A 15,715-nucleotide genomic window follows, 5' to 3' on the forward strand; every position below is an offset into this window, starting at 1 on the left:
GCAGGCAATGATAGCTTTCCCTTCATTCCCCCTCTCTGACCAGATGCCCTTCACAGGCCCATCCCATGGCCCTTGTGTCTGCTGATTATCGAATTGCAGAGCTTCTCACAGAGCTCCATCAGCTGATCAAGCAAATCCAGGTAAGAGGAATGTTTGTATAAGTGAATACATACTGCAATTCTCCTACAAACATCATGACGCCTGTTCTTAAACAGCTGAGTGTTGTTCCATTGTGCTAATGTGCCATAATTTTTATCCTTTCTTTTGTTGACACTTCTTGGTTGATTACAGATTCATTCATATTGTGAATGAATAGAGCAGCAAAAATCATGGTTGATCACATGTCCTTGTAGTAGGATGAAGTGCCCTTCAGGTATATATCCAAGAGTGGTGAGATAGATCTATTGCCTAATTTCTGTGGAATCTCTATTCTTATTCCCATAGTGACTGTACAAGTTCTTACTTTCACCAGCAATGGGTGAGCCTTTCCCTTATTGCACATCCTTGCCAGCATGAGCAGTCACCTGTGTTATTGATCTTGGCCATTCTAATAGGTGTTATAACCCCAATGTAGTTTTCATTTCCTTTTTCCTGATGTCCAAATATTGCCAAAGGTCATGCAGTAGGAATGACCAATGGCTTTAGAACTCAGGGAATGTGGTCACCCCACTGCTTAACACAGCCACATGGGCGAGTGTTGGTGTGGCATGGCCCCAAGTACTTCATGCTCTTATGGAGTTCTGCTCCGCTTGCAGCCCTCACATCCCACTTAATCTAAGATGGATGTAGCATTAAGAGGTCTAGACTCATTTTCCTCTCTAACTTTTTCCTTTACTACTGGGTGTTAGTTTGTTGGAAGTTATTGAATTGAAAAAAGTGTTGGACAGGTGGTAGATAATAGAACCCAACAAAGTATCCCAAAAATGCTTAGAAGTAAGGGGATACACAGATTAACAGGCAGAGATCAGTGTTATAGGATTCACTGAACTGATTAAACTGAACTTATAAAGTACACTTTTTTTTCTTTTCGGTGTGTGGGCATGTTCAAGCGCAGATTTAAGGAAGGGAGAGTACAATTGTAGGATTTTGTTCTCTCCACTATGTAGGACCTGGGATAATCATTTCTAAGTTGTGAGTGCTTTAGCTGCTGAGCTGTCTTGCTGATTCTTATTATGGCCAGTGATATGATCAAGACTTGGTGCTGTGGGATTGTCAGTTTTATTGTTGGTAGAGGTCTGTGAAAATGTACATGAAGAGTCTCAGTATTAATTTTATAACTCAGTGCAAATCTATCCTCAATATAGAACATACAAACTGTTGGTTCCTATTCTATGATTTCAAGCTCTTTCAACATAGCTGATGTTACGATTTCCTACTCCCCCATATTGGAAGTGAAGAGTTAATTGTATTGGATAAATTTCTCATTGTGGGCCTCGAGGGATGGCTTAGCAGGTTAGAACTCTGGCCACATTTACATTGGATCAGATCTCGATTCTGAGAAATTATATTTGTAGACTTACATCAGTTTGTAACTCCAGCTCTAGGGGTATGACACCTATTCTCCTTAAGAAGAGGGAATCCCCACAAATACATACATACCCAATACACATGAACCAAAAAAATGAATGCTAAAATATTCTTTGTTCATAGGACTAAGTACCACAAGTCAGATTATAAGTTTCATCACACTGACAGCTATAACCACTCCAGATATTTATCTTGTGGTCTTTCTTGCCTTGGTCATTCTCAGATAGCTGAAAATATTAGATGCTTGATTTTAATCTTCTGAGAAAATAATTTTGTGACTGAGAAAGCCACTGACAGATGGAGTGACAACTTTGCCTCCCCATTGTTCTGATATGTCTTGTCTCCTGTCTGATTGGTAGGTGTTTGTGATGATTGGAAAACAATTTCACCATGGCCCAGAATGAAGTCTTTACCAAGGTCTTTCAGGAGAAGATCTCCAATGTGGAATCTGGTATATTCCATGGTCCTGTGACTTTAAATCTCTGAAAGTTTCAGAGCATGAGCTGTTTTTGCCTTTTTTCCTATTTACTCTTGATGTGATCAGCAGATTGTATTGCTGTAGAGAGCACAGAGTTTTGATTTTCAGTGCTTGACTCTCACTTGAGTAAGACCCAAGGTAGCTAAGCATATATCTCCTAACTAAAATGGAATGACATGCAATATATTTACTATTTATATAAATTTCATCCTTGAAAATATTTAATCATAGCAAAGCACTCTCATTTATTCAAATAAGGAAATATAGAGATGGATTCTGTTCTTATCCGAAGTTTAAAGTATTAACTAAGAAGGAGCGAGAATATGCGTTTGATCAGGACCATTTAACACATTAAAATGTTTAGGGAATATGGGTTGCATCAGTTTCAGTCCAGCCTGCAGCAGAATACCGTTATATACAGGAGAACAGAGGATGGTGAATAACTCACTTACCATGTCAATCAGATTCCAAACAGAAATCATTTCACATCAACAAATGTGTATAGCCTTATTCTTTTAAAATTACAGCAGTGAGCACCACACCTTGTTCGTACAAAATGTTGAATACATATTTATGGAATAAAGTCCTTAATGGTATTAGTGAAGCTGTCTTTTGCATTTAGCATTTTTTAGCCACTCTGATTTTCAACAGTTGAAGAGCACAGAACAAGGATCCTTGGGATCTCTGAAGATCAACAGTAAAGGAGAGATACTGGGGAAGACTGCAGTTAAAATCTCACTGACAAGCCTTACGAAGAAATGAGAATGCATAAAAAGGACATGTAACATGATACAAATAAAATTTAGAAGATAAAAACTAACAAATGTGACTACCAGCATCAAGATAGTACGGGTTGCTCTTGTCTCAGCTTGGCCTCTGGGGTTCTGATTGGGAGTGAGGATGTGCTGCATTCGCTGGCGATGTCTATGAAGGAGAAGTACCATGGAGACACTGGTCCAGACCATGATGCTCATGAATGTGGCATCATAGGCAAACTGCAAGAGGACAATGCCTACACTGAATCCAGAAGTGGAACAGAACAACTTTCTTTTCGAGTCAGTGTTATTGTCTGTTATCTGTGGACCACTGACCTTAATTGGAATGTGAATATTACTTAATACACTGAAAAACCAACAACTGTAAGAAGAATAACTTGCCATGTTTGTGACACTTGCTCTAAGTACAAGTTTACCTTTCCCTCTATTAAGAGGAACCAGAGTGACAAACTGATGGACACCCAGGACACAGGTGGAACACAAGTTTGTGCTTCTTCCCACCAGGTGACTGAAGGATTCTAATTTACATTTGAGTTCAGTTGGAGGAGTTTTGGGAGCAAAAGCCATCATGTTGTTTGGAAATATAGTGAGGAAGAGAGTCAAGGCATTGGCCACAGCCATGTGGCTTAAAATCACCTGTCTGGGCCTCTGTTTAGAACCAGTCAAGACTGGATAGAAATTATGGACAAACAGAAAGACATTGGCCACAGTTCCAACCCCAAACTGGCAAAGCAAGAGGAGCTGAAGAGCCACTTCCTCAGTGGTTTTCACGGATTTACCATGAGCAGACATGGAGAGGGCTTTTCCCAATCCTACATTGATGAATAGATAGGTCACTACTCTCTGTGGGTCTCTGTTCTATTGTCCACACTTACCAATTGATTTGAGACCATTTCTTTACTTGATAAGTGAGACCGTATTCTAGTTACACATTACAGGTAAATTGCAGGGAAAACAATGCATGTATAATAACTAAGGTAAAATATTATACTTATTGAATTACTCCTGACTCAAGATACATTTTGTATTGCAACTACATCTTTATTGGTTTAGTAGGTCAAGAACACAATAACACACATTTTAACACACAATGGGCTTTGCATATGAATACAGACAGTAAAGAGTCTAGTATGAGTTTGTGAATCCATTATCAGAATTGAATTAGCAGGGAGGGGAAGCTGCAAATGGGATGTACTTAATAAAAAAATAAAAGAATATATAAATGCAACATAAAAATAAATAATTGAATATCCTCATGTTATAGTAACATATTAAAAATAGTGTGTATGGGAATAACATGTAAGATTGTACATAATAATAAAGTTGTGTAACTGAATTCTGCTGTAGAAAATTAAGATGTTGGATTTGAGAAAATTTTATACTATTCATCCATACAAACACAGACACACACACACACACACACACACACACACACACACACACACACACACACACACACAAAAGCCACCATATATTTCTGATAGAGCCAGCTGTTTTCTGATCACACAGATTAACATAGGCTTACATATGTGTCCTCCATGTGAAAAAACCCCAACTTGCTAACAAGTTTCATTTATTCATAGTTTTTCTGATCTTAATTTTTGTTCCAAAATGTCAGGTGCCAGAGTCTTAGCTGTGTCATCTCCAGCTTCCCTTGAAAATCATTAACACAATTAGTATTATACCCTTTGCAAGCTAATGTTTAGTCTGCATTTTACTTGTTTATATATTTTCTTTAGGAACACAAGGGCCTCCATCTACCAGATAAAATTCAACATCTCACACACATGTTACACTTAATTACTAATCTAGGACACAGACATTTCTTTGAGATGAAAGCAGAATATTAACCTACATAAATTAAACTGCAGACTTCAAAAAGAAATAATGTTTCATGTTGGCTTCAGAAGACAATTTTCACTGAAGAAAAGAGAAAAGAATTTTAAGCAGAACTCTATGGTAGATGAATCCCACCTTCTGAGCCTCAGTCAGGATGAAGATGCTCATCTGAAGGCCAGCTGCAGAGCACAACTCCTGTAAAAGTATATTTTGTAGTGCTTTGATTGAGGAACTCCTCTGTGTCACTCTTTGCCTGAGAAAGAATGCAATGAAATTCGGAATGGTTTCTTATTCTCCATGTAATGCTGTGAAGGTAACCTAACAAGTCCAGGTTTCCAGTCTCATAAAATAACAGGGCACCGGGACATGACATTCTTCAGAGAGTTTATTATTTATCATTTATCCCCAGAGCAAATCTCCATTCCTTTCTGATGCTTACTGATGATGTCTAGGAGTTTGTTAGATGTTAATGAGTACCTGGGCAGAAGTTAGGGAAGGGTTTTCATGTTTCCTTTGGGAGAATCTAAGTTCTGAATTGATCTCTTGGTCAGATGTGAATTGGGGCACTCCAGGGTAGAACAAGGGACTCATTATGTGAGTTTCTACAGAGTACTTTCCTCCCTACTATTTTACTCTTTCAAAATTATTCTGACACCAAATCCTCCCAGAAAACTGGCAATGTGTCATTCAGATTCTGTAATTTCCCAGGAAGTTGCTTCATTACAACTTTTCCCATGTTTGACCCAGGACATTTATAAATGACAAATTTATTAACTAAAGCTGGTCTTTCCCACCTGAATCCTGTAGTTATTCCCATATCCACTTATTTTCAGCTAGATCATGCCTCGTTTTCTGATATACTCATGAATCCTTATCACAGGTCTAATGTACTTTGGTAGTATCTAGAGAATTTCATTTGTAATTAAGTAATCCTGGACATACAAGCAAAGATATGGATTGAGCAATCATTAAGAAATAAATAGCTCCAACTCATTTCTGCTCTAGGTATAATAAAAAACTAGGGACTTAGTTGATTTTCAATGATGAAAAGTAAAAATTCAGATTATAAATCTAAGAATTGTATGTTCCAAACCTTTATTGATATTTAAGCCTGCAACAATATTGTCTCAGGCACAATGAACTTAGACTTTCATGTGTGAGAATTAAGATATCACTGTACAATATTTTTACAAATGAAAATAACAGCAGTTAGAATGGGATATATGTGGAAATAGGACAAAAAGAAAGAATAACTTATCTTTAATTGCTCAGATACCTTATGTTTGTCTAGGACGAGTACATATCCATGATTTCATCTGTAAAATTTGTGTTGGCTTATTGACATTTATTATCCCGACCCGCGGGACCCAGTTATTCGGGGCTCAAAAGGGACCAAGCCTGAAAGAGAAACGCGTGAGAAAAGGGAGCGAGATCAAGCAAAGGGTTGTCAAGGTCTACTTTAATGGAGGCTGGAAGCCTGATTATCAGCACACAGTGAGAGGAAATAGGGAATTTCTGAGGGGGAATGATCAAAGCACAGAGAGAGGGAGGGACATCTGGGGCAGATGCTAAGTGCAGGCTTGAAACATCTTGTGGCTTATCTTTGGATGCTGGTTCTGCCCAAACAGCCCCAGGTGACTGGCCAAGAGAAGGATCAGTTGGTTCTCACAATCAGCCTTGTGTGAAGGAGGGGGTGGCTCGGCTCCCAACAAAGGGTCAATTGATTCTCAGGGAGGGAGCTGTTGAAGGTCTGGCTTCCCACAGTGTGGTCTTCCACATCTTCCCCTCTTTTCTTTATTAAAGTTGGGGGTGTGGACATAAAAAGAGGGTGGGTGGAGAGACTGTTTCAGGCTTTGTGGCTTGCACCCTAGTCCAGCACCACAGTAACTAGGCCTTTTCAAATCCTAATGGGGCAGGGCCTCTGTCTTAGGCCATTCGGGTGGCATCATGTCTTACTCCAATGGCGTTATCAGGCCTTTTGTAGTTGTGATGGGTCCCAGGCAGTGGACCCACAATAATCCCATCATGGAGTCAACCTGAAGCCAATAGTTGGTGTGCATCTGGCTCGTGGCACTACAATATTCCTGTCATTGGCAACTCCACAGCTTATGGCCCTCAGCCACTATTAGGAGCTGGAGGTCACCCTCCCCATCATTGACGTCTCCACAGCTTACCGAACCAGGAAGGCTCTGTGCCTGCAGCAAGGGTGGAGAACTGAAGGCCAACAGCTGCTCTCTCAGCATCAGCAGAAGAGAGGTCTTCGGCTGAGCCTCGGATGTCTAGCCGATGGTAGTGGACTGCAACTGGTTTATTTAAGGCAGAATCAATCTGTGATTTAACAAAACTGGTTAACCTGTTAAAAACTTAGGGGCCAAATGACAAAAGCAACAAAATACCCACGAGGGGCCCCAAAAGGGTGGGGAGCAAGGTGGAGAGCCAGGGAGAAGTAGAAAACCAATTTGGATACCAGGATACCAGGATTCTTGTTTTTCTCTGTTGCACTTTCTTTCCTCTAAACTAATTCTGACCTTTTCTATGCTATCTTGAACTAAGCTGGTCTTGTCAGAATAAAAGCAACATTCTTCTTTGAGGACTGTGTAGAGCCCTCCCTCCTGCAGGAACACGAAATCGAGGCCTCACCTATTTTGTAACACTACCTCAGACAAGGAGACCAAGGAATCTTTTAAAAATTTTTAAGCCCTTCTGTAATTCTTGAATGTCTTTGTCCACAGTGAGGCTAAGCTTGGTGAGCTGGGCAGACTGTTGCTTGGAGGAGACCCAGGAGGCAACACCAGTCCCCATGCCTGCAGCACCCAAACCAAGGACTAATGCTAGGGTTACCATAGTAATGGCCTCTCTCCTATCTCGGGGCAGGTTAGTGCCTCTTTCCCAAAACCAGAGGAGATCTTCTGCATGGTGCACTGTTAACTTTGGTAGAAGTTGAACCAAGACACAGTAATCCTTGTTGGTTAAAAAGGTCTGGATAACCACATAGGTGGTAAGCCCAGTAGAACATGCTAAATAAGTACCATTAGGAGCCCCAAGGTATTAAAAAGTGGCGTTCACAACAGTAGTCTGATTGCAAACTTCTAGCAAGGCCTGAGGGGGGCGCATGGAAGAACCCCAAAAGGTCCAGGACCAGCCCTAACACTTGACTCAGTGTGAGCCCTTCATTGTTCTTGGGGTGCCAGCCAAGCTTATTGGTATCATTGGTTGCAACAAGCGATCCAAATATTGCCACTCCTTCATAAAAAGGGAGTTGAGGAGAAAAACACACCCAACATTCATCATATTGAGTAGCATTAGCTGCATGCATAGCAGCAATTGAAGCATTTACCATCTCTAAAATTAATTCTGAGGAGGAGTGGGACCCAGCTGGAAGGGTGGGCTGAAACATAGTATCAGAGGGGGCTTTGGGCGTAACAGGCAAGTGAGGAGGGGACTTCCCTGAGGATTTTGGATGGATAGTGGGATTAGGCCCTACTGCCACCTTTGGCTGGATCAGGATGGCTTTTGTTAATTGTACTTTAAAGGAGAGGCAGGGGTCTCTTCCCCCCACCTAGGCACAAAGGCCCCACTCTGCTCCCCACGAGTGTTCCCAAGTGAACTTCTTCCCTGCTTCTTCCCTGCTTTTGTTAATTGTACTTTAAAGGAGAGGCAGGGGTCTCTTTCCCCCACATAGGCACAAAGGCCCCATTCTGCTCCCCATGAGTGTTCCCAAGTGAACTTCTTCCCTGCTTCAGTAAAGGTGGTTTGCAAGGTGTTACACCAGGAATCACAATGTCTGTTATAGGTGGTGGGGTCTGCATAGGGCTGCCCCTTAGGCGGATTACACCTCTTAACCTGTATAAAGTCCCAGGAAGAGGAATATTTCCAATAGGGGTCTCCAGTAGTCTCACAGCCCCAAGAGGCACAGTAATAGCTAGGTCTATAACCACACTTGTTTCCCAGGGACCGATCTCGGTGGTCACCAGGGCAGACATAAATTGGGGTGAGATTTAAGAAGGATCTGGCCCACTTATTATAGCATCCAGAGTTTGTACTATATCTTTGTTGTGTAGTAATGGGTTGAGCTTGTGGCATGAAATGGCTGGGAGTGTCCCAGATCTCTCTAGCCCCTAGGGCTAGCTTACACAGGTCGACCTCTAGGGGCAACCACAAGGGAGAGCTTCCAATCGTGGAGGTGGCATTAACTATGTCCCTGGCTTCATTAAGAACCTGCCATGTATAATTGTATAGTTAGTAGGGGTTTGCACTCTCTACCTGTGACCCACTTTGTAGCAGAAGAACATATACTCAGGTCCAAAGGGTCAGGCGAGACGTCTCTCGGGCCATCCTTTTGGTGTTCTGTAAGTAAGCACAAAAGGAAAGCGTTTCTCAGGGTTTTTCTTCCCTGGATGAATTGTATGGTTTTATTAGGCACTCTGGGAGCCATCTGGCATTTTGGGCCCCTGAATCATAGATACAAGCGTGTCCTTTGTCCCATATAAGGACCAGATCTGGACCCTGCCATTTGTTGGACAAGGGATCTCTCCACATAGCTCGTGCATAATTGTTGGCAGTTGAAAGGTGCCAAAGGCAATCTGCGGTAGACTTGCCTACAGTGTCATATGTAAGTAAATTTAAGACAAATAGTGCATGATTCAAGAGGCTCTTCAAGTTGCCAGATTGAGGATAAAGAATTCCTCCCCCCCCCCAGACTGCAACTTATAGAGCATATTTTTAAGGGTTTGATGAGTCCTTTCTACAATGCCTTGGCCTTGGGGGTTATAGGGAATGCCAGTAAGTCTCAGGGCATTAAGATGATGTAAGTCATGGGCCTATTGAGTAGCTGCAAGAGGGGTGGTAGTTAAGGCAGAAGCCACTACCTGGGTGGCCCGATCAACTACATCGTTGCCTTCAGACAGCAGCCCAGGCAGTCCAGAATGGGCACGAATATGGCCAACAAAAAAAAAAAGGAAAATTGTGGGCAAGAATACATTTTTGAAGTTTAGTAAACAGAGGGGAAGCATTGGTAGAGGGGCGGATATATGGAACAGTTTCTAAAAGGGGGACAGAGGCAGCCACATAGGCACTATCTGTATACAAATTAAAAGGGGTTTCAGGCAAGAGTTCAAACACCCTAACAATGGCTGCCAGTTCAACAAGCTGCGCTGAGGAGAAGTCTGTCATAAAACGTGAGACCTCCCAATCAATGCTGAAGGCAGCTATACCTGAGGAGGATCCGTCGGTAAAGACTACCTCGGCCCCAGCAATCAGGGCTGACTTTGTTCTTTTTGGAAAAACCACAGGTGTCCTATGTAGGAATTGAACCAATTTATCAGCGGGATAATGGCTATCGATCACACCCTGGAAGGAGGTGCAATTGACTGCCTAATCATCATTATTTCCAATTAGCCACTGAACTCGGAGGTATTGTAGGGGAGAACAATAATATCAGGATCTTTGCCAAGAAGCCTAAGGGCAGCTTCCCTGCCAAGATGCAGAATATGGGCAACCAGTTGAGGATATGTGGGCAGTACCCTAGAGGGAGAAGCCGGCAGATGGACCCAAAACAGAGTTTAAGTTGCCACAGAAGACCAGTGGGAGAAAAGGGAGTAGGGAAAACAAGGAACTGGAGGGGAAGATCTGGGGGAAAATATCCAATGCTTTGTTCATTGATGGCTTGTTCTACCTTGTCCAATGATATTTGTGCTTCATAGGTCAGCGTACGTGGGGAGGACAGATCTGAGTCCCCATGCAAAATATCAAACAAAGGTTTTAGCTCCCCCATTGTAAGTTTTAAGTAAAGGCAGAGCCAGTTAATATCTCCTAACAAGCGTTGAAAATCATTAAGCATCTGCAAGGAATGCCACCTTACATGAACCTTTTGGGAGGGAATCCTATTAGGAAACAATTCAAAGCCCCAAAACAAATGTGGGGGTGAATCTGAATTTTCTCAGGGGAGATTTGGAGTCCCTGACTCTGGAGGGCATTAATAAATTTTTGACCAGCACAATATAACTGACCCTCATCAGGCCCTGCAAGAAGAATGTCATCCATATAATGTATGATATATGAATCAGGGTAAGACATCCTGAAGGGGTCAATTATTTGAGTCACATATTTTTGACAAAGGGTGGGACTGTTGGTCATGCCTTGAGGGAGAACTCTCAACTGAAAACGGGGGGGGGGGAGGGCCCGACACAATTGACTATGGGAAGGCTAAACGCAAAGCATTTGCAATCTTCAGGATGAAGAGGGATGGAAAAGAAGCAATCTTTTAAATCAATGACTAATTTGACATGTTCCCTGGGAATGGCTACTGGAGAGGGGAGTTCAGGTTGTAGGGCCCCCATGGGGACCATGGTCATATTGACTGCCCTAAGATCTTGTAGTATCTGCCACTTGCCACTTCGTTTTTGAATGACAAATATAGGGGTATTCCAGGAAGACATACAAGGTTCAATATGTCCGGCTGCCAACTGTTCCTGAACGAACTCTATGGCTGCGGATAACTTCTTAGCAGGGAGGGACAATTAGTCAATCCAGGCGGGAATCCTCTGCAACATCTGCTGCTGGAGCTTTGTGAACTCCTTAGTTGATGGCTTAGTCCCTGGGGGGTCTTGGGGGACTAGTTGATTGATATTGTTCTTCCTGTGGGGTTGAAATCCCCTTCAACTCCTTGGTTCTTTCTCTAACTCCTCTATTGTGGACCCCACTCTCAGTCCAGTGATTGGTTTTGAGCATCTGTCTCTGTATTTGTAAGGCTCTGGCTGGCTCTCTCAGGAGACACCCATACCAGCCTCGTTCTGGATGCACTTCTTGCCATCCACAAAGGTGTCTAGGTTTGGTAACTTATATGGGATGAATCCCCAGGTGGGACAGTCTCTGGATGGCCTTTCCTTCAGTCTCTGCTCTACTCTCTATCTACATATTTTCTCCTGTGAGTATTTTGTTCTCCTTCTAAGAAGGACCGAAGCACCCATACTTTTGTCTCTATTTTTCTTGAGCTTCCTATGGTCTGTGAATTGTATCTTGGTTATTCTTAGCTTTTGGATAATATCCACTTATCTGTGAGTGCATACCATGTGTGTTCTTTTGACATTGGGTTACCTCACTCAGGATAATATTTTCTAGTTCTACACATTTGCCTAAGAAGTTCATGAATTCATCACTTTTATGTTTTTATAAAAAATTTATTTACAATTTTATTTTGAATAAATGATTTTGGACTTGACAATTAAAAAAATCTTTTTAATTAAGTATTTTCTTCATTTACATTTCCAGTGCTATCCCAGAAGTCCCCCATTAACCCCCCCCCCCACTCCCCTACCCATCCTCTCCCACTTCTTGTCCCTGGCGTTCCCCTATACTGAGGCATATAAAGTTTCCATGACCAATGGGCCTCTCTTTCTACTGATGGCCGACTAGGCCATCTTCTGATACATATGCAGCTAGAGACACGAGCTCCATGTGTGTGGGGGGGGTACTGGTGAGTTCATAATGTTGTTCCACCTATATGGTTGCAGATCCCTTTAGCTCCTTGGGTACTTTCTCTAGCTCCTCCATTGGGGGCCCTGTGATCCATCCAATAGCTAACTACGAGCATCCACTTCTGTGTTTCCTAGGCCCTGGCATAGTCTCACAAGAGACAGCTATATCAGGGTCCTTTCAGCAAAATCTTGCTAGTGTATGCAATGGTGTCAGCGTTTAGAGGCTGATTATGGGATGGATCCCCGGATATGGCAATCTCTAGATGGTCCATCCTTTTGTCTCAGCTCCAAACTTTGTTTCTGTAACTCCTTGCATGGTTGTTTTGTTCCCAATTCTAAGAAGGGGCAAAGTGTCCACACTTTGGTCTTTGTTCTTCTTGAGTTTCATGAATTTTACAAATTGTATCTTATATCTTGGTTATTCTAAGTATCTGGGCTAATATCCATTTATCAGTGAGTACATATCATGTGACTTCTTTTGTGATTGGGTTACCTCACTCAGGATGATACCCTCCAGGTCCATCTATTTGCCTAGGAATTTCATAAATTCATTCTTTTTAATAGCTGAGTAGTACTCCATTGTGTAAATGTATCACATTTTCTGTATCCATTCCTCTGTTGAGGGACATCTGGGTTCTTCCCAGCTTTAATGTGAAAATCTTCATTCTCATCAACTCCTATTATCCGTAGGTTTGGTCTTCTCATCGTGTCCTGGATTTTCTGGATGTTTTGAGTTAGCATCTTTTTGCATTTTGTGTTTTCTTTGATTGTTGTGCTGATGTTCTTTATGGAATCTTCTGCACCTGAGATTCTCTCTTCCATCTCTTGTATTCTGTTGCTGATGCTTGCATCTATAGTTCCAGATTTCTTTCCAAGGTTCTCTATCTCCATCATTGCCTCACTTTGCATTTTCTTTATAGTGTCTACTTCCCTTTTTAGGTCTTGGATGGTTTTATTCAATTCCATCACCTGTTTGGTCATGTTTTCTTGCAATACTTTAAGGGAATTTTGTGCTTCTTCTTTAAGGTCTTCTACCTGTTTAGCTGTGTTCTCCTGTATTTCTTTAAGTGAGTTATTATAGTCCTTCTTGATGTCCTCTACCATCATCATGAGATATGCTTTTAAATCCGAGTCTAGTTTTTCAGGTGTGTTGAGGTGCCCAGGACTGGGTGGGGTGGAAGTGTTGTGTTCTGACGATGGTGAGTGGTCTTGGTTTCTGTTAGTAAGATTCTTACGTTTGCCTTTTGACATCTGGTAATCTCTGGAGTTAGTTGTTGTAGTTGTCTCTGGTTCAATCCTGTTCCTCAGCTGTTTATGTTAGCCTCTATCAGCAGACCAGGGGGCCAGCTCTCTCCTGAGTTTCAGTGCTCAGAGTACTCTCTTCAGGCAGGTTCTCCTCTTGCAGGGAAGGTGCCCAGATAGCTGGTGTTTGAACCTGCTTCCTGGCAGAAGTTGTGATCCACTCACAGAGGTCTTAAGATCCGGAGGAGCGTCCTGTGTATATTTTACGGGTGTCTGCAGGCTCCACGACCAAGGTACCCAGGTGCTGGCCAGATCGGAAGGGACTTGTGCCCCTGCTCAGGCTGGATTTTCTGCTTCCCTAACTAATGTAGTCTCAGGTCCCATGCAATTGGATTGGAGCAGATGCTGTGTTCAACTCCCAGTAGTCTTAAGGTCCCGTGGTGTAGTCTCCCCTCCCCCAGCCTGAAACCTGCTTGCTCGGGGTGGAGCTTCCTGCTCATTCGTTCTGCCACGCCCACTGCTGGAACCTGAGGAGCCACACACGTGCACCTTTCTACTGGACCCGAGATTATTCGGCGGGAATCGGGTCCCCTCCCTCTTCCTTCATAACTAGTGTCCCAACAATAAAATTTGAGCTTTGATCAGAATGAATTTGTCTTAGCTCCGTTTTTTCTTCCGCCCCGTCTAGATTCCTCTCTTACAGCTCGAGCGGCCTTCTCAGTCGAACCGTTCACGTTGCGAGCTGCTGGCAGCAGCAACATTTTGGCGCCAGAACTGGGACCTGAAGAATGGCAGAGAGATGCTAAGAGGAACGCTGCATTGGAGCTCCACAGGAAAGGATCTTCGTATCGGACATCGGAGCAACGGACAGGTACACATGCTAGCGCTAGCTTAAAATTTCAGTTTTGTAAAGTGTTGCTGAGGATGCGGTAGGATACGAATTAAGCTTGAATCAGTGCTAACCCAACGCTGGTTCTGCTTGGGTCAGCAGCGTGTTAATCGGAACTAGAAACGGAAACAGGCAGGTTAGCCGCAGCTTTTTAGGAAGCTGCTTAGGTGGAAGAAGAAAGGGTTTAAAGTCATGGATCAGGCGGTTGCCCATAGTTTTCAGGAGTTGTTTCAGGCCAGAGGAGTAAGGCTTGAAGTACAATTAGTAAAAAATTTTTTAGGTAAGATTGATAGCTGTTGCCCATGGTTCAAGGAAGAAGAAACACTAGATTGTGGAACCTGGGAGAAAGTTGGTGAGGCCTTAAAAATCACTCAGGCAGATAATTTTACCCTAGGCCTCTGGGCGCTCGTAAATGATGCAATAAAAGATGCCACTTCCCCAGGGCTAAGTTGCCCCCAGGCGGAGCTTGTGGTATCTCAGGAGGAGTGCCTGTCAGAGAGGGCCTCCTCAGAAAAAGATCTTCTTAACTCAAAAATTGATAAATGTGGAAACTTGGATGAAAAACTGATTTTTAACAAAAATCACTCAGATAGAGGAGCTGCCCATTACCTTAATGAGAATTGGTCCTCTTGTGAATCTCCCGCTCCACCTGTAGTCCCCACTTCGGGAGGTGCCACTCATAGGGACACATGACTAAGCGAGTTAGAGTTTGAGATTAAGCTTCAGAGGCTGACTAATGAGCTTCGGGAACTAAAAAAGATGTCAGAAGCGGAGAAGAGTAACTCTTCTGTAGTTCACCAGGTGCCGCTAGAAAAGGTTGTGGGTCAGGCTCGTGGGAAAGGACAGAATATGTCTAATACGCTAGCCTTTCCGGTGGTCGAGGTAGTTTATCAGCAAGATACTAGGGGCAGACATTACCAGACCTTAGATTTCAAGTTGATAAAAGAGTTAAAGGTGGCTGTTGTGCAATATGGCCCTTCAGCCCCATTCACTCAAGCATTACTGGACACAGTTGTGGAGTCACACTTAACCCCTTTAGATTGGAAGACTCTTTCTAAGGCTACCCTGTCAGGAGGAGATTTTTTGCTTTGGGATTCTGAATGGCGAGACGCCAGTAAGAAAACTGCTGCTTCTAACGCTCAGGCTGGTAATTCAGACTGGGATAGCAACATGCTTTTAGGAGAGGGCCCTTATGAGGGACAGACAAATCAGATTGATTTTCCCGTTGCAGTGTACGTGCAAATTGCGACGGCCGCACGCCGTGCTTGGGGAAGGTTGCCAGTCAAAGGAGAGATTGGTGGAAGTTTAGCTAGCATTCGGCAGAGTTCTGATGAACCATATCAGGATTTTGTGGACAGGCTATTGATTTCAGCTAGTAGAATCCTTGGGAATCCGGACACGGGAAGTCCTTTCGTTATGCAATTGGCTTATGAGAATGCTAATGAAATTTGCCGAGCTGCGATTCAACCGCATAAGGGAACGACAGATT

At 42.9% G+C, this 15,715-nt stretch overlaps 1 protein-coding gene across 1 annotated transcript; it reads right to left on the reverse strand.

Moving 5' to 3' along the window:
* Positions 1-2,649: 2,649 nt before the first annotated feature.
* Positions 2,650-3,573, reverse strand: Vmn1r253 (vomeronasal 1 receptor 253). Its single transcript, NM_001167159.1, has one exon. The coding sequence runs from the start codon at positions 3,571-3,573 to the stop codon at positions 2,650-2,652; it is 924 nt and encodes a 307-aa protein (NP_001160631.1).
* Between the last annotated feature and the right edge of the window lie 12,142 nt (positions 3,574-15,715).

This window comes from Mus musculus, chromosome 7, assembly GCF_000001635.26.
Source record: "Mus musculus strain C57BL/6J chromosome 7, GRCm38.p6 C57BL/6J".
In the NCBI taxonomy this organism is placed as follows: domain Eukaryota; kingdom Metazoa; phylum Chordata; class Mammalia; order Rodentia; family Muridae; genus Mus; species Mus musculus.

What these genes read in the sequence shown, in the direction of transcription:
- Vmn1r253 (NM_001167159.1), bottom strand. Translation starts at nt 3,573, where the DNA reads ATGTCTGCTCATGGTAAATCCGTGAAAACCACTGAGGAAGTGGCTCTT.